Source organism: Barbus barbus, assembly GCF_936440315.1.
Source record: "Barbus barbus genome assembly, chromosome: 8".
Lineage (NCBI taxonomy): Eukaryota > Metazoa > Chordata > Actinopteri > Cypriniformes > Cyprinidae > Barbus > Barbus barbus.
The window spans coordinates 2,876,533-2,894,219 of record NC_136736.1 but is presented as its reverse complement, the minus strand read 5'-3'; the positions used below and the strand labels follow the sequence as shown (position 1 = coordinate 2,894,219).

The following is a 17,687-nucleotide window of genomic DNA, read 5'->3' as shown; positions in this document are numbered from 1 at the left end:
GCAGGGTAAGTTTTCACGTTGCTCTTTTCGAAATGTGATAAGTAATAAATCAAAGGATATTTAGCTCTTTGAGTCCCTTATTGCTTAATATAGCTTTGTATATTGTGATATTCTTCAACAACTGCATTTTTCCTCTACAGTCCATGTTTTAATATCTGGCAACCTTCGCATCCGACACCGTCACAACAAGCGCAAATGCTGCTGGGTGGCTTGTCCTGATGGTGGACTGCATCTATAAGCCACTTTTAAAGGACGACGGCGATGGACAGGTAGATGTATCGGTCTGACTACGCTTTAATTGTGTTGTGGGGTTGCCAAGTGATGCCGTATTCAAGGACCGTAATCATATACTGAAAAGAGGCTGGAGAAAGAGGCTACCCAGCGTGAAAACAGTTAGTTTGGGATCATCTCTGTAAACATGGCAATGTCCCTAACCCAAGCCTGCCGGAGTCTTGCCCTGACTACATGGCTGCTGTCGTTTTGCTTTGTGCATTTGCTGTGTCTGGACTTCACAGTGGCAGAGAAGGAGGAATGGTACACTGCCTTTGTCAACATCACTTACCTGGATCCAGTCACATCTGAAATCAAGACAGACAAGAGTGAATGTGGCAGATATGGGGAGCACTCACCCAAAAGAGATGCCAGGGGCTTTGTGTTTATGCCATCTCTTCTGCAGGACAGACAGGTGTGTGACAGTAACACTAAATTCCCCCTTCCCCATCCCAGCATCCCATGGATAGCACTGATAGCCGGAGGAAACTGCACCTACAAGGAGAAGATCAGACATGCTGCTGCTCTCAATGCATCCGCTGTGGTCATTTTCAATGTGGGCTCCAGCAACTCCAATGAGACCATTACTATGCCACATCACGGTGAGATGAGATGCTTTTCTTGTGCATTTGCTCATTAATTGACCATTAAAGTTGTGCACTGTATTCCAAGTTTATAAGCCCACTTTCATTGTAGAGTATAAGAGCAACTTCAAGGGGGTAGTTCGCCTAAAAATGAAAATTGTGCTCCTTAAGTTGTTCCAAACCTGTATGCATTTCTTTCTTCTGTTGAGCACAAAAGAAGAAGATATTTTGAAGAATGTGAGTAAACAAACGGTAGACAGTGATGCAAATAAATGGCTACCGGCACCTGTTTGGTTGCTAGCACTCTTCAAATGGTCTTTTGTGTTCAACAGAAGAAGGACATGCATACAGGTTTGGAACAACTTATAATTTTTGGGTGAACTATAAAGAAACTTTTATTGAAGGTTATTTGGGTGAATAAATAATGACCGAATTGCTTTTCGAATGAAATATTCCTTTAATGTATAACAAGGATATCACATAAATGCACCAACATGTGATTATGGCCAGTGATCCATATTGTGTGATGCAAGCTTGACCAGTTTGCACTATTAATAGTTAACATCGATCATGCACTGTATCCTGATGTTAGATTTGCATGGTCTATTTACATACTTTGCCAAGTATTAAGCCTCTTTTGCTTCAAAACCATTTTTGCATTAATATTACTTTCATATTGCATCATATTTCACACCAACAACAAAAAAAAATGTTACACTTTACAATAAGGTTCCATTCGTTTATTAATTTATTTATTGCTTTTGTGGGTGGACTATTCATTTTAAACATGTTCTCAAAAGATCTTGTCTGTGCATGTTACAGTTTGGTAACGTCAGTGGGAGTTGTTATATTGCTCAAACCATTTCAACCACAAGAATCTCTCTTGCATTTGCAGAACATGCTGTTGTGTCTGATCTAGAGTGCCTGTTGTTCTCACGGTCTCTGTCACTTCCCCACCGTTTCCTTGTCTCTTGACCCTTTGTTTGAGTTCTTTGTGGTCTTTGAGTGTTAGTAGTCAGTCAGGCATGACAAGAGCAGCAGTATCTAGATAGATTATTCTGCATCTGTTGGTTAAAGCTGCTGTTTTTTTTTCTTCCAATGTTACAGGGACAATTCACCCATCAATTTTTCTGTCATTTATTCATCACTACACAAGTCTTTGAAATGAGCAATGCTGGATAATAAGCAGTAAAGTTCTCTCAAAATGAAATTATTCTGTTTATTGCTACTGCTGTTTACATTGCAAGAAACCCCCTTTTGGGTGTAGTTCATCCAAAAATGAAAAGTCTGTAATTATTTACTCACCCTCAAGTTGTCCCAAACTTGAATGAACTTCTGCTGAACACAAAAGAAGATATTTTGAAGAACCAAACAGTCGATGGTCCCTAAAGAAATACTATGGAAGTCAATGGGGACCATCAACTATTTGATTACCAGCATTCTTCAAAACATTGTCTTTTGTGTTCAACAGATGAAAGAAACTCATACAGGATTGGAATGACTTGAGGGTGAGTAAATGATGACAGAATTTGTGGGTGAACTATCCATTTAATCTCTCTATTTAGCCTCTAAATTGTTAAAATGTTTATCATTTAAGGGTTGATGTGGGTCAGAGTCTGAAACTGACTACATTCTTGCATAGTTTTGACCTCTGACCTGCTGCTATCATGTTGTTATTGAGATGAAGCTCCAGAAAAAAGGGTTGTGTTTAACATTAATCACAGGCTCCTGTATCCTGAACTCGGCAGCGCAGTGATTCATCTCTCAAATCCAGCGCTCAGCAAGTTCCTTGTTTGTAAATGGAGCGGGCTGGTGCTCAGCACTGGTCACATGCATTCTTCAAGGGGTTAGTTTTGGTTTCTTTGTTGACATTGAGCAATGGAAATGTGCATGAGGAGGGACCAGACATTGGCCTGGGGTTTTACAGTGTTGTTGTTGTGGGAATCGGCACTGGGAGATGATGTCTCCCTGATCGTGGATGAGCCCCAGGGACATATCCCCAGTGAAGACCTCGACTTAAATACAATAAAATACACCATCTGGCTGCATTACAGCTCAGTCCACATTGCTAATTTGGAGGATGAAGTAACTGGCTTTCTCAGATGCAAAGTGGAAGTTCAGAGTCCAGAATGTCTGAAGCCCAGAGCTTAGCTGAGATGTGTGAAGTCTTCATGTTCAAATGATAAACATCAGATGATGGAAAACTGCCCCTCTTGAAATGAGCAAAACACACTAAATAGTTTAAATGCGAAATCAATTAAATATATAACAACAAACAAAAATGTGTTCTTTTTAAATGTACTGCTTAAAATTAAGTTCAACTGAAACATGAACTACTTTGAAATTCTAGTGCAGTTTTACAAATTATTTAGAAAAACTGTTTTTTTTTTTTTTTTTCGCTAGATTTTTTTTTTTGTAGTTGTAGTATGTATTTATTATTTTTGTTTGTTTATTTATTCCTTTTTCTAGGAGGGTCGTTTTTGAAATATATTAAAATGATCCTATTTGTTGTTGTTAGTTTGTTCATTTTTGAAGGAAGTCTGATTATTCTATTAAAAATATTTTTGTTAACTGAAATAAAATAAAATATAAATGTTAGACTTAAACTTAAAAAATGTGAAAACAATAATAATAATAATAATAATAAAAAGGAATGTGTTCTTGGCAACTATGTGAAATAAAAGAAGTTGAAGCACTAAGATGACAAAAATTAAAACAGAAATAAAAATAATAAATCTACATGGAATTAAAAAAAATATGCATATAAAAGCCTTAAACTAAAATTAAAATGAAAACTGAAAATATAAAAATAAATACAATCTCTAAATATAAATGAATAAATACTACAATAGTATATAAATAATAACATCTTAAAATAAAATCACTTGAAAATATCAGACTTTATTAAATATAAAATATTAGTTTTAGGAAATACCCTTTATAACATACACAAAGATCAATTTCCTTTTATTTATTCTGTTTCTTCATTTTCTGTGACTCAATGAAGCCGAATCCAATCTAAATGAAGTATGTCTTGTTAATGTTATCAGTTTAAAGGAAGATGTGACCGGCCTGTGTGTTTGTTCTCTGGGTTTAGTTACATCAACTTTGCAGATCTGTTCCGGGAATGGAAGCGAAGGCTTTTCCAGAGATTTCTAGAGATCAAGAACAACTCGCTGTGAATTGCTGACAGTCTGTGTGTTTTTACATTGGTCAGTTGAAAGTGTGAAGTCTGCTGGTGAAGTATGTCATCTGCGTCAATCATTTGAGAACTGAACCCATCATCATTGGTTTAGGTACCGGCGATGTGGTGGCGATCATGATTCCTGAGCCCAAAGGTCGTGAGATCGTGGCCCTGCTGGAGAAGAACATAACCGTGGCCATGCACATCACCATCGGCACACGCAACCTGCAGAAATACGTCAGCCGCACCTCCGTGGTGTTCGTCTCCATCTCCTTCATCGTCCTGATGATCATCTCTCTGGCCTGGCTGGTCTTCTACTACATCCAGCGCTTCCGCTACGCCAACGCACGCGACCGCACCCAGGTGCTGTACAGGCACGCTTGTATTTTACACAACATTCATTTTACACATGCATTAAGACAGCAAAGAAAAATCAGAAATCCAAAAGTTCAGTGTAGCATGTTTCTTGTCTTTTGCAGAGGCGATTGGGCGATGCTGCAAAAAAGGCCATGAGCAAGTTACAAGTGCGGACCATCAGGAAGGGTGACAAGGTTCGGTTCGTTTTGTGTTCTTTGGGGGTTTTTTTTGGCAGATGTCTTGGTATTTGAGTATTGTGAAATGTTTTAAGCAATTCATTGAGGCAAAAACACATCCTTATTAACTGGCCAGGCAGCTTTTATTATACAGTTGTTCAAAAGTTTGGAATAATATAGAATTTGTAATTTTTTTTATAAAGAAGTGTCTTCTTCTCACCAAGGCTGCATTTATTTGATTAAAAAAAGGGGAAAAAAGTCATAATGTGAAATAATATTACAATTTAAAATAACTGTTTACTATAATAATATTAGATTAGATTAGATTAGATTCAACTTTATTGTCACTGTGCAGAGTACAAGTACAGAGCCAATGAAATGCAGTTAGCATCTAACCAGAAGTGCAAATAACAGGTTTATAAATAGATAAATAAAAAAAATTTGTATATACATTGTTTTATGACATATAGTGTAAGTTATGAGGTAGATGGGGAGAGACTAGCTCAGTGCAAATGACTGTACATACGATTTAGGTTGCAAGGAAATATAAACAGAAGGTGCATTATAAAGAGAGGTATGTAAGTAGCATATGTATGGCCAATGACCTTCACGGCATCCGGAGGTAGAAATGTGCAAGGGAATGTGCAAATATCAGGAATGTGCAAATAGCAGGAAATAAAAAACATTGTGAGTGAGGAGTGCAGACAGGTTGTTGAACAGTGCAGTTTTTTTTTTTTTTTTTAAACCATTAGGTGGTCCATCTTGGGTGTAGTGTTCAGCGCCTGAGATTGGAGTTCAGTAGGCTGACAGCTGAGGGAAAGAAACTGTTCCTGAGTCTGTTGGTGCAACAGCGAAGACTCCTATAACGTCTCCCAGATGGGAGAGGAGTGAACAGTTTGTGACTGGGGTGAGAGGAGTCTTTGATGATACTTTTTGCTCTCCTTAGGCAGCGTTTGTGGTAAATGTCTTTGATGGAGGGTAGCACGACACCAGTGGTGTATTGGGCAGTTTTTACCACCCGCTGGAGGGCTTTCTGGTCCGAAACAGTGCAGTTGCCGTACCACACTGTGATGCAGTTTGTGAGTATGCTTTCAACAGTGCAACGGTAAAAGTTCAGCAGGATGTGGGGGGACAGGTGAGCTTCCCTTAATTTCCTAAGGAAGTAAAGGCGCTGTCGTGCCTTTTTGATCAGGGTGGAGGTATTGAGGGTCCAGGAGAGATCCTCAGAGAGATGGACACCAAGAAACTTGAAGCTCGCCACGTGCTCCACTTCGGCCCCATCAATGTAGATGGGAGTGTGTGTGTGGTCCTTCTTAGTCCGCCGGTGGTCTACAATCAGCTCTTTGGTCTTCTGGGTGTTGAGTGCAAGGTTGTTGTTGGCACACCACATTGCTAGATGCTGGACCTCATCCCTGTAGGCTGTCTCATCATTGTCGCTGATCAGGCCTACCACCGTGGTGTCATCTGCAAACTTGATTATAGAGTTAGAGCCATATACAGGTATGCAGTCGTGGGTGAAAAGGGAGAAGAGGATTGGGCTCAGCACACAGCCCTGTGGTACTCCAGTGTTTAGGGTGAGGACGGAGGAGGTGTGGTTATTGATCCTAACTGACTGTGGTCTGTTGGTGAGAAAGTCCAGGGTCCAGTTACAGAGGGAGGGGCTGATGCCAAGATCGGTGAGCTTGGAGATCAGTGTGGATGGGATCACTGTATTGAAGGCGGAACTGAAATCAATGAATAGCATCCTGACATATGTGTTGGTTCTGTCTAGGTGCGTCAGGGCAGAGTGGAGAGCTGAGGCAATGGCATCCTCAGTCGACCTGTTGTATTTGTAGGCGAACTGGTATGGGTCCAGTGTTGGGGGCAAGCATGTTTTCAGGTGGGAAAGAACCAGCCTCTCAAAACATTTTGCAATGATGGGAGTAAGAGCAACTGGTCGGAAGTCATTGAGGGCCGCTGCACCAGTATGTTTTGGTACAGGTACAATGGTGGCTGTTTTGAAGCAGTTGGGAACAATGGCTTGGGCCAAAGAGAGGTTGAAAATGTTGGTGAAGACCTCAGCCAGCTGTTCTGCACAGGCCCTAAGCACTCGGCCAGGGATGCCATCAGGGCCGGCAGCTTTGTGTGAGTTCACCTTACGCAAGGTAGCGCACACGTCACTGGTGGAAAGTGTGAGCGGCAGGTCGTCAGTTGTGAGCTCAGCTTTGATGGGTGGTTCTGTGTTTCCACGATCAAAGCGAGCATAAAAGTTGTTCAGTTCGTCAGGGAGGGTGGCATTGCTGTTATTGCTGTTAAAATGTAATTTATTTCTGTGATCAAAGCTGAATTTTCGGAGTCTTCAGTGTCACATGATCCTTCAGAGATCATTCTAATATGCTGATTTGATGCATTTATTATTATTATCAATGTTGAAAACATTGCTTCATATTTTTGTGGAAACTGTGATGCATTTTTCAAATCCTTTGATGAAAAGAAAGTTACAAATAGCATTTATTTGAAATAGATTAGTAGATTTGGTTTAATGCATCCTTGCTGAATAAAAGTATTAATTTCTTGCAAAAGAAAAAAAAATCATACTGACCTCAGATTTTGAGTAAGTGTAAAATGGATTGTTCTGATTCTAAATTCAAAGTGTCACTTTTTGAAGAGGAAATGTTATAAATGTTCAAAATGTGTGATATCTTATTGGTGTCCTTTAACAGCTGTCTGTGATTCAATCTCATTATGTGTGTTTTATGACTTTATGTTCCTGTCTGCTGCTTTAGCTCTAATGGAGATCTCATGGAAGTGTACACACACACACGTGGTTTCTCACAACATTATTTATTGACCCGCTGTTTCTAGGAAACCGAGTCTGACTTTGATAACTGCGCTGTGTGTATCGAAGACTACAAACCTAATGATGTTGTCAGGATACTGCCATGTCGGTAAGATTTCACACAAACATTACAAGGCTTCTGCAAAGTAGTTTGAAATTCTGAATTCTGATTCTCAGAGAAATAGAAGGCTTAAAACTGTAAATAAGTCATCATTAGTAAAGTTAGTGTTACTGTCGTATTGAAGTTCAACCTAAAACTATTGCACTCAATGAGCTCTTCCTCTAAAGCCATTCAGTTTTAATCTGTGAGAGTGAAACTTCATTTCTTTTTTTCCCAATAGTGCAGCATCAGTATGAATCAAATGCCTCCTTCCTGAAGCATTGCTTACATTATGTCTACACTGGATGAAAATAGATCACTTCATTTATAAGCAAAGAAAATGCTGTTTTTCATGAGCTGAACTCAAAGATCAAAGACTATTTCTATGTACACAAAAGTCCTATTTCTCTCAAATATTGTTAACAAATCTGTCTAAATCTGTGTTAGTGAGCACTTCTCCTTTGCCGAGATAATCCATCCACCTCACAGGTGTGGCATATCAAGATTAGACGGCATGATTATTGCACAGATGTGCCTTAGGCTGGCCACAATAAAAGGCCACTTTAAAATGTGCAGTTTTACTGTATTGGGGGGGTCCGGGGGGGTCGAAAACCAGTCAGTATCTGGTGTGACCACCATTTTCCTCACGCAGTGCAACACATCTCCTTCGCATCGAGTTGATCAGGTTGTCCACGAAGTTGCTGGATTTTGGCAGGAACTGGAACACGCTGTCGTATACGCTGATGTCCAGTGAGTATGCTGGCCATGCAAGAACTGAGATGTTTTCAGCTTCCAGGAATTGTGTACAGATCCTTGCAACATGGGGCCGTGCATTATCATGTTGCAACATGAGGTGATGGTCGTGGATGAATGGCACAACAATGGGCCTCAGGATCTCGTCACGGTATCGCTGTGCATTCAAAATGCCATCAATAAAATGCACCTGTGTTCGTTGTCCATAACATACGCCTGCCCATACCATAACCCCACCGCCACCATGGACCACCTGATCCACAACGTTGACATCAGCAAACCGCTCACCCACACGACGCCATACACGCTGTCTGCCATCTGCCCTGTGCAGTGAAAACTAGGATTCATCCGTGAAGAGAACACCTCTCCAAAGTGCCAGACGCCATCGAATGTGAGCATTTGCCCACTCAAGTCGGTTACGACGACGAACTGTAGTCAGGTCGAGACCCCGATGAGGACGACGAGCATGCAGATGAGGTAAAGGAGAAGTGCTCACTAACACAGATTTACACAGATTTGTGAACAATATTTGAGAGAAATAGGCCTTTTGTGTACATAGAAAAAGCCTTAGATCTTTGAGTTCAGCTCATGAAAAATGGGGGCAAAAACAAAAGTACTGCGTTTATAATTTTGTTCAGTGTAATTATTGAGTCAAAAAGCCAAAATGAAAAATTTCTACTTATCAGTTGGTTAAAAATGAACACTAATCAGTCTGTAGGCATCTAAAGACATTAAAAAAAACGAGTTGATCTGTTGTTCAATTTATTTTGTTTTTATTATTTATTCATTTATTTATTTGCTAAAATAGCCAAAACTATATCCATATTAATGAGGTTAAAATGCATTAAAAATGTAATTAAAATGTTTAGACACAGTGAACATTGTTTTTGTGTAAATGTGTCTCTGACTGTTTAATGTCACTGTGTTGTTGTTGTCAGTCATGTCTTCCATAAGAATTGTGTGGACCCGTGGTTACAGGACCACAGAACCTGTCCCATGTGCAAAATGAATATCCTTAAGGCCCTGGGCATCCCGGTAAGAGTAGAAGCTACTCTATCCACGAGCTTTGCATGTAACCTTGTTTTGCACTTGATAACGCTGTAATTTGCTGTTCAAACAGCCCAATACAGACTGTTCTGATGACATCCCTCCGGATTATGAGATGTCCATCAGCGGGCCGCACTCCAACCCTGTGACGGGTGCTAGTGAGGTCTCCGTGGGCGAGAGCTTGGTGGTCCTGGACCCAGCTGTCAGAACAATAGGCCTGTCACACATTTACCACGAGATGGATGCCTTCCCGCAGGTTGGAGAGAGCCATCACATCGCCAGCAGTGAGTATGGATGAACCGTCATGTGACTTGCATTATCAAGAAAACAACTCGTCTTGACATGAACCTTTAGTTGGGAAAAGAAGTTTATCTTTTCTCGAGGTATTTTATGAAAATAAGAAAAATAAAAGTAATGTATAACATCTAAATAATTTATGAATATTGAATAACTGTCATGCTGACATGTTTGGGGTCCGTAAGATGTTAATTAGTTTTTGAAAGAAGTCCTTTTTCTCACCAAGGCTGCATTTGATTTCGTGCATTAATATTGCGCAATATTATTATTTTAAATCATTTTAATTTGAATCATTTTTCTATTTAAATATTTTTTTTTTTTACGCAAAGCTGAATTTTCAGTAGCAATTAGGGAATTTTAAAATGGTGATTTCCAGGGCTGGAGTTCATGCAATCAATGGTCATTTTCATATTGAATATGTATTTTTCTGGTTGTGGAATTGCTATTTTTTTAATTTTAAACGTCCTTACAGTTGTACAGAAATTCATTGTTTCAGAGAAGTGGGAACAATATGTGGAACTTCACTTTCTTATTTCTGTGGGGGTTTTAGTTATTTATAAAATGAAACTCAAAAGAGGAATCCATCAAAATGAAAGAAATATCCTAATAAAAAAATTTCCACATAATGAAAGGATCTGTATAAGAAATGCTTAGAAAGAACAAATATAAAAGAAATTGTAGTCCCAGTGTGAAATTCCCCTCTCTCACATTAACCTACACATCTCTTGAATGTGGATTTGATTCTTTTTGTCTGTTCCAGTGATCTTGCATGTCATCTGCTTTCAGCTCTCACATATTTAGGTCGTTTTTTTTGGTACCGCAGCAAATAAAAGCACAGCCTGTCCTGGTTCTCCATCGCAGCTCTACTCTGATCCTGTGCTGCTTCTGTAGGCTGTATCAGGCCTTTTGTTAGCTTATGAGACAAGATTTGTTGCTTCGGTCTGCTACCACTCACTGTAGATAAGAGCCTGTCAAACTCCAGACAGAACAATAAGACAGAACAAAGTGTCTGTTCCAAGCCATTTTTTCTTCAACCGGAGCTCTGAAATCTCTGAAAAACATTAATTGCAGCTTTATTTCACAGAAAAAAAAGGCAATTTAGAGTTTAAATCTTTCAATTCTGGCTTTTTTGTCAAAAATGGCAATTTTATGACCTGCAATTTTGAGTTTACTTTTTCCTCAAAAATTTGTTTTTTTTTCTCGCATTTCTCACTTTTGTCTCCAAATTGCGAGTTCGTAGGCAATTCTGGACTTTTTCTGAAAATTACAAGTTTATATCTCATTATTCTGACTTTTTTTCTCAAAATTACGAGTTTATATCTTGCAATTCTTAGTTTATATCTCACAATTCTGACTTTTTTTTCTCAAACTTGCGAGTTCATGTCTAGCACACCTGAGTTTAAATCTTGCAATTTTTAGGAAAAATTCAGAATTGCAAGATTTTAACTCCGATGTGTGAGATATGAACTCGCAAGTTCATATCTTGTAACATATCTCGCAATTATGACTTATTCTCAAAATTGAGTTATCTCGCAATTTTTTTTCTCAAAATAGCAAATTCATAGCACAATTCTGGGTTTATATTTCACACTTCTGACCTTTTCTCAAACTTGCGAGTTCATATCTCGCACATCTGAGTTAAAATCATGCACTCTTGACTTTTTCTCAAAATTCAGTTTTTAGCTCAGAATTTCAGACTTTTTTTCTCAGAATTTATATCTGACCATTTAAATGGCGTAATTGTAATTTTTTATTCCATGGCAGAAACAAACTTCCATACAAATCTTGTTAACGTTTTCATTCCAATTCAAAAACGACACCTCTCACCAGGTTTGGTGTTAAAACAGCATTGGTTCTCACATACGTCCTGAATGTTTTTTGTTGTTTCAGGTGAGCACCAGCCGTCCATGAGCACTGATTCAGACACCTCACTCATCATGCCAGTGGAGCTCATCCTGTCTGACGTTGAACTGCAGTCCGATCCAGAACAGGACGACGGGAAGTCTTGAAGTGCCATAAACGGAGCAGGACCGCAGCGGGACAATAAAAGAACACGAGCAAAGGCAGCACAGGTGTGCAACCTCCTTTTTTGACCTCACGGTCGCCATCACCGCAAAAAAAAATGGCTCGCTTGTCCTCTTCCTCTGGCTGTATTGCACTCAATGTCTTCTGTCCCCAGCTTGTGTTACCAGACTGGAAAAGCCACATGGTCCTACGAACATTTTTACTGTTTCAAATTCCCTATGGGATCACTGCCAGTATACACCAGGATATTCCAAAATGAATATAGGTAATGCATAAATTTGCTTTGAGTGTCTAAAGCGGTTATGTGCTCTAACCAGCAGTTCAAATGCCATAAACGCAGATACTTTCCGCTCATTTTGTCTTGGCTAAGTGCTGTCATCTGTTCCGCTAGGCCACATGCACGCTGCGAAATACAGTGACAACTGCATTCAAATTCAACCCAATTCAAGTGACGATTAAATTTTCATGTCATACTCAAAGGTGTATGCATGTCATAGCTTGGAAATTAATTACAATGTGGAATGTCAAAAATAAATAAAGGCCCATTCACACGCAAAATGATAACTATCAGTGATGTACCAAAATGAATTATTTACAGAAGGCCTGAAACCAAATTTAGGTTTTCATTTAGTTGAAAACTGAACACTTTAAGTTTCGATTAAACTGAATTTATTAAAGGGAAAGCTCCTTGAGATGATCCGTCTCTTTTTCGTTTTTATTGAATTTAATAAAATTTAATTGAATAATTTAAACAAATTTAGTGAATATGCAACAGTCAAACAAAAGCTGAGTCATATATAACCATTTAAATTGCACATAAGGCATTTTTTACATACATTTTAATTGTATAATTAAGTTTCTATTGCAATTCATTGTCAAAATATAAAATCATAATCTTAAGTAAAAATATAATGAGTGGTAATTTTATGAGAATAGCACAATATCATCCTTGGATATTTTCCTTTTTTTGTATATATAGATATATTTTTGGTTTCATAAGTGATAAAACATTGACAGCCAATCAGAATCCTCCTGACTTAATATTGAAAGCAAAAAATTGTGAATATTATGAATTTGTGAAAATATAATATAGAGCACACTGCATGCATTACGGTATCCCACTGTGCTATGTATGATTGATATTATGATTTTAATATCAAAAAGCATTTTTATTTAAAAACAATGAAAAAATTAAATGTATTAATTATTTGATTGTAGTCCATACTAAAATGGACAAGAACTGATTCCAGAGGCTTGGATTGTCAATGTTGATGAAGTTTAAGATATTTTACACTACATTTACTCAATATTGTTAAATGAATGTTTTGTTTATATAAAATGATGGATGCCACTCTTTCATTTGACAGAATTGTAGTAATCTTTTTCACATGCTATATTTATAAACATTTGTCAGTATGTAGTGCATACGGTTTTCAGTATGCACTGAGCTAGTGTTCCATTATGAAGACAGTCTGAGTCCAGATTCGTGATTCACTCCAGCACTTGTCACTTCCTAAACCCTGCAGTGTGCATGTGGACATTTTTGTAAAATTCTCTGGCATGGATGTGCTGAGTTAACATCTTCAGAGGCTGTTTCTATTTTTAAGAGGAATTGTTGGGTTGGATTTCAATATAAAGAATCGTAAAACATTTGTAAATTTAGGTTTATCTAGGATTTCTGCATTCTATTCGCGGACATGATTGCTTTAGTGCTAACTAAAAGTAAAGTGGGTAATTATTACAACATCAAACAGAATTTCAGTCTGAGCAGCTGAATTGATCCGAACATCAGGTTTGTCCAAACAATGGAAGACGACCAAAAAACGGCCGAACTAACAGAATAGTTTTTGCTGTTCTGGGGTGCCTATCCCAAAAGCATCGTTAGTTAACTATGGTCGTTAGTTCCATTGAACTCTATTGGTAATAACGGAACTTGCGAGCATAGTTGCTTTTGGGAAACCCACCCCTGTTTGGTTGCTGCAGAAATTGCACATATCTTTTACAGGACGGTAGTAAAAAATACCATTTAAACAGCTCACGATACTTTTGCAGAAGGTCTAACAGGCCTGTTTGATATGACCGCTTGCTTTTTATCATGCACAATACGAACGTGAAAGACTATTGTCTGGTTATTTTGATATCAAACGGTTTATTTTTCTAAAAAAGAGAAAAGCCAAAAACAAACAAAGGACACATATGAAGATAAACAACACCCCTTTTAAATAGTTAGAATTATTATTATTTCACTAAATAGCTTTCCAGTGTATATAGTGATCATATGTAGCGTGTCGATGTTGAATACAGACTGTGTCGGTGTATCTGCCAACTTCAAATATTTGATATTATTTTACAAATTATTCATTAAAATTATATTATTATGAATTATTAGTCATTTAATTAGGTATTTTGTTTTAATGTTTCAATATTTTTTTTTCTGCACTTCCCCAGTTAAACGCGCTTATACCCAGAATGCACTGCTGCAGCGGGTCGGCCTGGTGAATGTTCAGTACACCAAAGCTTCATTGTTTAATTTCCACACACTGCTGGATATGTCTGCATATGCTCGTTATGTTAGGACAGGTGGATGTCGCGTGACCTGTGCGTTTGTACTGAATGGTCTTGTTGTTGAGGACAGCGCTGGGGTCTGTGATCCTGATATTCAAACTCAGTCATATTTAACGTAAAGGCTTGTGCAGTGTTATTTGCATCTGTCAGCCAAAAAGCACATGAGATTTCCCTGAGATCTGCAGATATTATCGTCACTTTAGTCTAGCATGTGATGTTTTGAGGAATTTGATAAGATTAGATGATTAAGCACGTGTGATTTGGTGCTTATTTAATCATTGTAACACTATATGACAGTGGGCTGGATTCACTCAAATCTTAAGAAAAAAGTTACAAATGTTCTTATAAATTCTAAGAAGTTTGTAGGAATGTTGAAAAATGTGCAATTCTTGAGAAAAAATCCTAACATGTTAATGATCAATTCTAAGAAGTTCATAAGAATGTTAAAAAAGTGCAATTCTTGGAAAAAATGAATGAAAATTCTAAGTACATAAGAATGTTAAAAAACGTGCAATTCTTGAAACTGTTTGTGAAAATTCTAATGATGAAGTCTAAGACGACAAGAATGTTGAAAATAATTTGCAATTCTTGAAAAACTTGAAAATAGTAGAGATAAATTCTAAGTTTGTAAAATGTTGACAAATTAGCAGTTCTTGAAAAAACTATGAAAATTCTAATGATAAAGTTTGTAATTGTGTTAAAAAATGTGCAATTAATTATTTAAAAAATCTTCAGACGTTCTTATCTGAAAAAGCATGTTATTGTCATTGCCATAGGCTTGATCGGAGTTTGTAACAAGAAAAAAAAGACGTTTTTTGGGAATTCAAAATTTTCTAAAATTTTTTTCTCTTAAGTTAAGAAGAATTATATTCTTTAGAATGTTTTGTGAATTGGGCCCAGTATGTTATCATTGTTTGAAGTCATCTGTCTGGAATGTCTATAGGAATAATTTTGTGAATCCTTTAAAGGGGTCATATTTTGCATTTATTTATTTTTTCTCCTTGGGAAATTCATTTGCAATATTTCCGTGCTGTGCCTTTAAGACGATGTAAACGCCCTCTTCATATATACATTTACATTTACATTTATTCATTTAGCTGACGCTTTTATCCAAAGCGACTTACAATTGCTATGTATGTCAGAGGTCGCACGCCTCTGGAGCAACTAGGGGTTAAGTGTCTTGCTCAGGGACACATTGGTGTCTCACAGTGGATTCGAACCCGGGTCTCTCACACCAAAGGCATGTGTCTTATCCACTGCGCCATCACCACCCACATATATAAACATGAGCATTTGGATAGATTCATCAAAAAGTGTTGAGATCTACATTTTGCAGTATGTTTGCATCAAGGTGATATTCCCCTTTAAAGGAAGTAGTATGTGTGTGTGCTGTTGTAGACACGAGTGTTTGTCTGTTTCAATGTTTATGTCATGCACTGGACCTGATAGCTGTATCAAGCACATTGTTTATATGCATATCAGTTTTCTTGTGAAATGATTGGATGCTATCCAGGCTGCTGTGTGTGATTTGCACAGACACGTGATACAATTAGCATTTGGTTGATAACCTCCCTGAATTTGAACCAAATGTCTTTCGTGGTTTTTGCAGTAAATCAATTAGCTTTTTTTCAGTGCAATAAAATCATAATTGTAATATTTAATTGCCACGCTCCTATACCTTAAAAACAGATTTGATATTTAATGCTGGCCACAGCACTCTGTGACCGTCTGGCGTCCGTCTCTGTTCACCTATTGCACAATTTCTCAATATTTACCACTTCCATGTTTTACAAGTTAAAGAAATTGTATTCTTACTTCTTGTTTGTGGCCAGTTAAACGTGTTCATGAAAGCACTTTATCTTGTTTGTGAGGAAGTACGATCTGTTTAATGCTGCTAGTGAGCCAGAAGACTGGAGTAATGATGCTGTAAATTCAGCTTTGATCACAGGAATAAATGACAGTTTACGATATATTACAGTAGGAAACAGTTATTTTAAATTGTATAAATATTTGACTGTTTTTACTGTATTTTTGATCAAATAAATGCACACTTCATGAGCAGAAGAGACTTCTGTAATGTATACAAGATACAGGTACAATATTTAATCAAATATCTAAAGTCAAGTGGTTTTATACGGAAGCGTATTGCATTCACTTGAGGAAAAAAAATCTACTCTGTTTTTCTGAATTAACGACTTAATTATCTCAGAATTACGAGATCATTTTTAAAGAAAAAAAAGTTTTTGCTCTGTTTTTCTGAATTAATGACTTAATTATATCAGAATTACGAAATCATTTTTAAAGAAAAAAAAGTTTTTGCTCTGTTTTTCTGAATTAATGACTTAATTATCTCAGAATTACGAGATAATTAAGTCATTAATTCAGAAAAACAGAGCAAAAACTTTTTTTCATTAAAAATTATCTCGTAATTCTGAGATAATTAACTCGTTAATTCAGAAAAACAGAGTAGATTTTTTTTTCCTCAAGTGAATGCAATACGCTTCCGTAGTTTTACTTCTCTATTAAATGTATATATTTTTTAAAGAAGCTGAATATGGCTTCTGTAAAATTACAACCTGAATTCCGGAAATGTTGGGACGTTTTTGAAATTTGAATAAAATGAAAACTAAAAGAATTTCGAGTCACATGATCCAATATTTTATTCACAATAGAACATAGATAACAAAACAAATGAAATTTTACAATGTTATGCACAAAATGAGCTCATTTCAAATTTGATGCCTGCTACACAGAGGCGGACAGTAACTAAGTACATTTACTTGAGTATTAGTTTTTCTGGAAACTTATGACTTTAACTTCACTACATTTGAAAGACAAATATTGTACTTTTCACTCCATTACATTTCTGTCAATGTCTTCGAAGTAGAAAGTCGTTACTACGTAGTAGCTTTGAAAGTCAGTGGGTGATTTTTATTTTTTCTTCTCCAAAATGTGGCTTTCTTTTTTCAGACAGTTTATCGGTAATTACTCTACATGAAGTGATATCCCAGCATTTTTTGAACACTGACTAGTAGCAAATGTGATATTTATTTACAACAATTCAATAATAAGTAGTTAATATTGTGGTATATATTAGATAAAATATTGTATGATTTTGCTAAATTGTGTATGTGAAAATATTACCTATAAAGCCAGAGAAGTGCGTCTCCTAATAAAACACAATAGAGGTGTTGGACTTGAAGCAGCGCTGCACAGACTCTTCTGTGTGTGACATCATAGTACTGCGAGAGCAATTAGCATTTTTTTTATTTTTGTTAAAGCAGTGTTGCTGTCGTAAAGTTATACAGCTACACTTGTGTTGCTGGGTTTTAAAGCAGGCTTGATTTTTTCTTTTTTCTTCCTTATCCCTCTGTATTTACAGGATTTCACTGTCCACTCTGTTCAAATGTGGATGATTGGCTACTCATAGATGTGTGCACACACTGTCAGAGCCGTGTGAGATCACTACCATCCGGCTTTTGTGGCGGAGGGTAGGGGTGTTAAATAATAA

The 17,687-nt window shown here is 37.2% G+C and overlaps 1 protein-coding gene across 1 annotated transcript; it reads left to right on the top strand.

The window, feature by feature from the left end:
• The first annotated feature begins 167 nt into the window (after positions 1-167).
• Positions 168-12,974, top strand: LOC306873395 (RING finger protein 150-like). The gene is made up of 7 exons (XM_079422657.1): positions 168-872; positions 4,151-4,401; positions 4,518-4,589; positions 7,416-7,498; positions 9,181-9,277; positions 9,363-9,573; positions 11,477-12,974. Exons 1-7 carry the CDS (start codon positions 419-421, stop codon positions 11,593-11,595), a joined length of 1,287 nt encoding a protein of 428 aa, XP_079278783.1. The 5' UTR covers positions 168-418; the 3' UTR covers positions 11,596-12,974.
• The last annotated feature ends 4,713 nt before the right edge of the window (positions 12,975-17,687 follow it).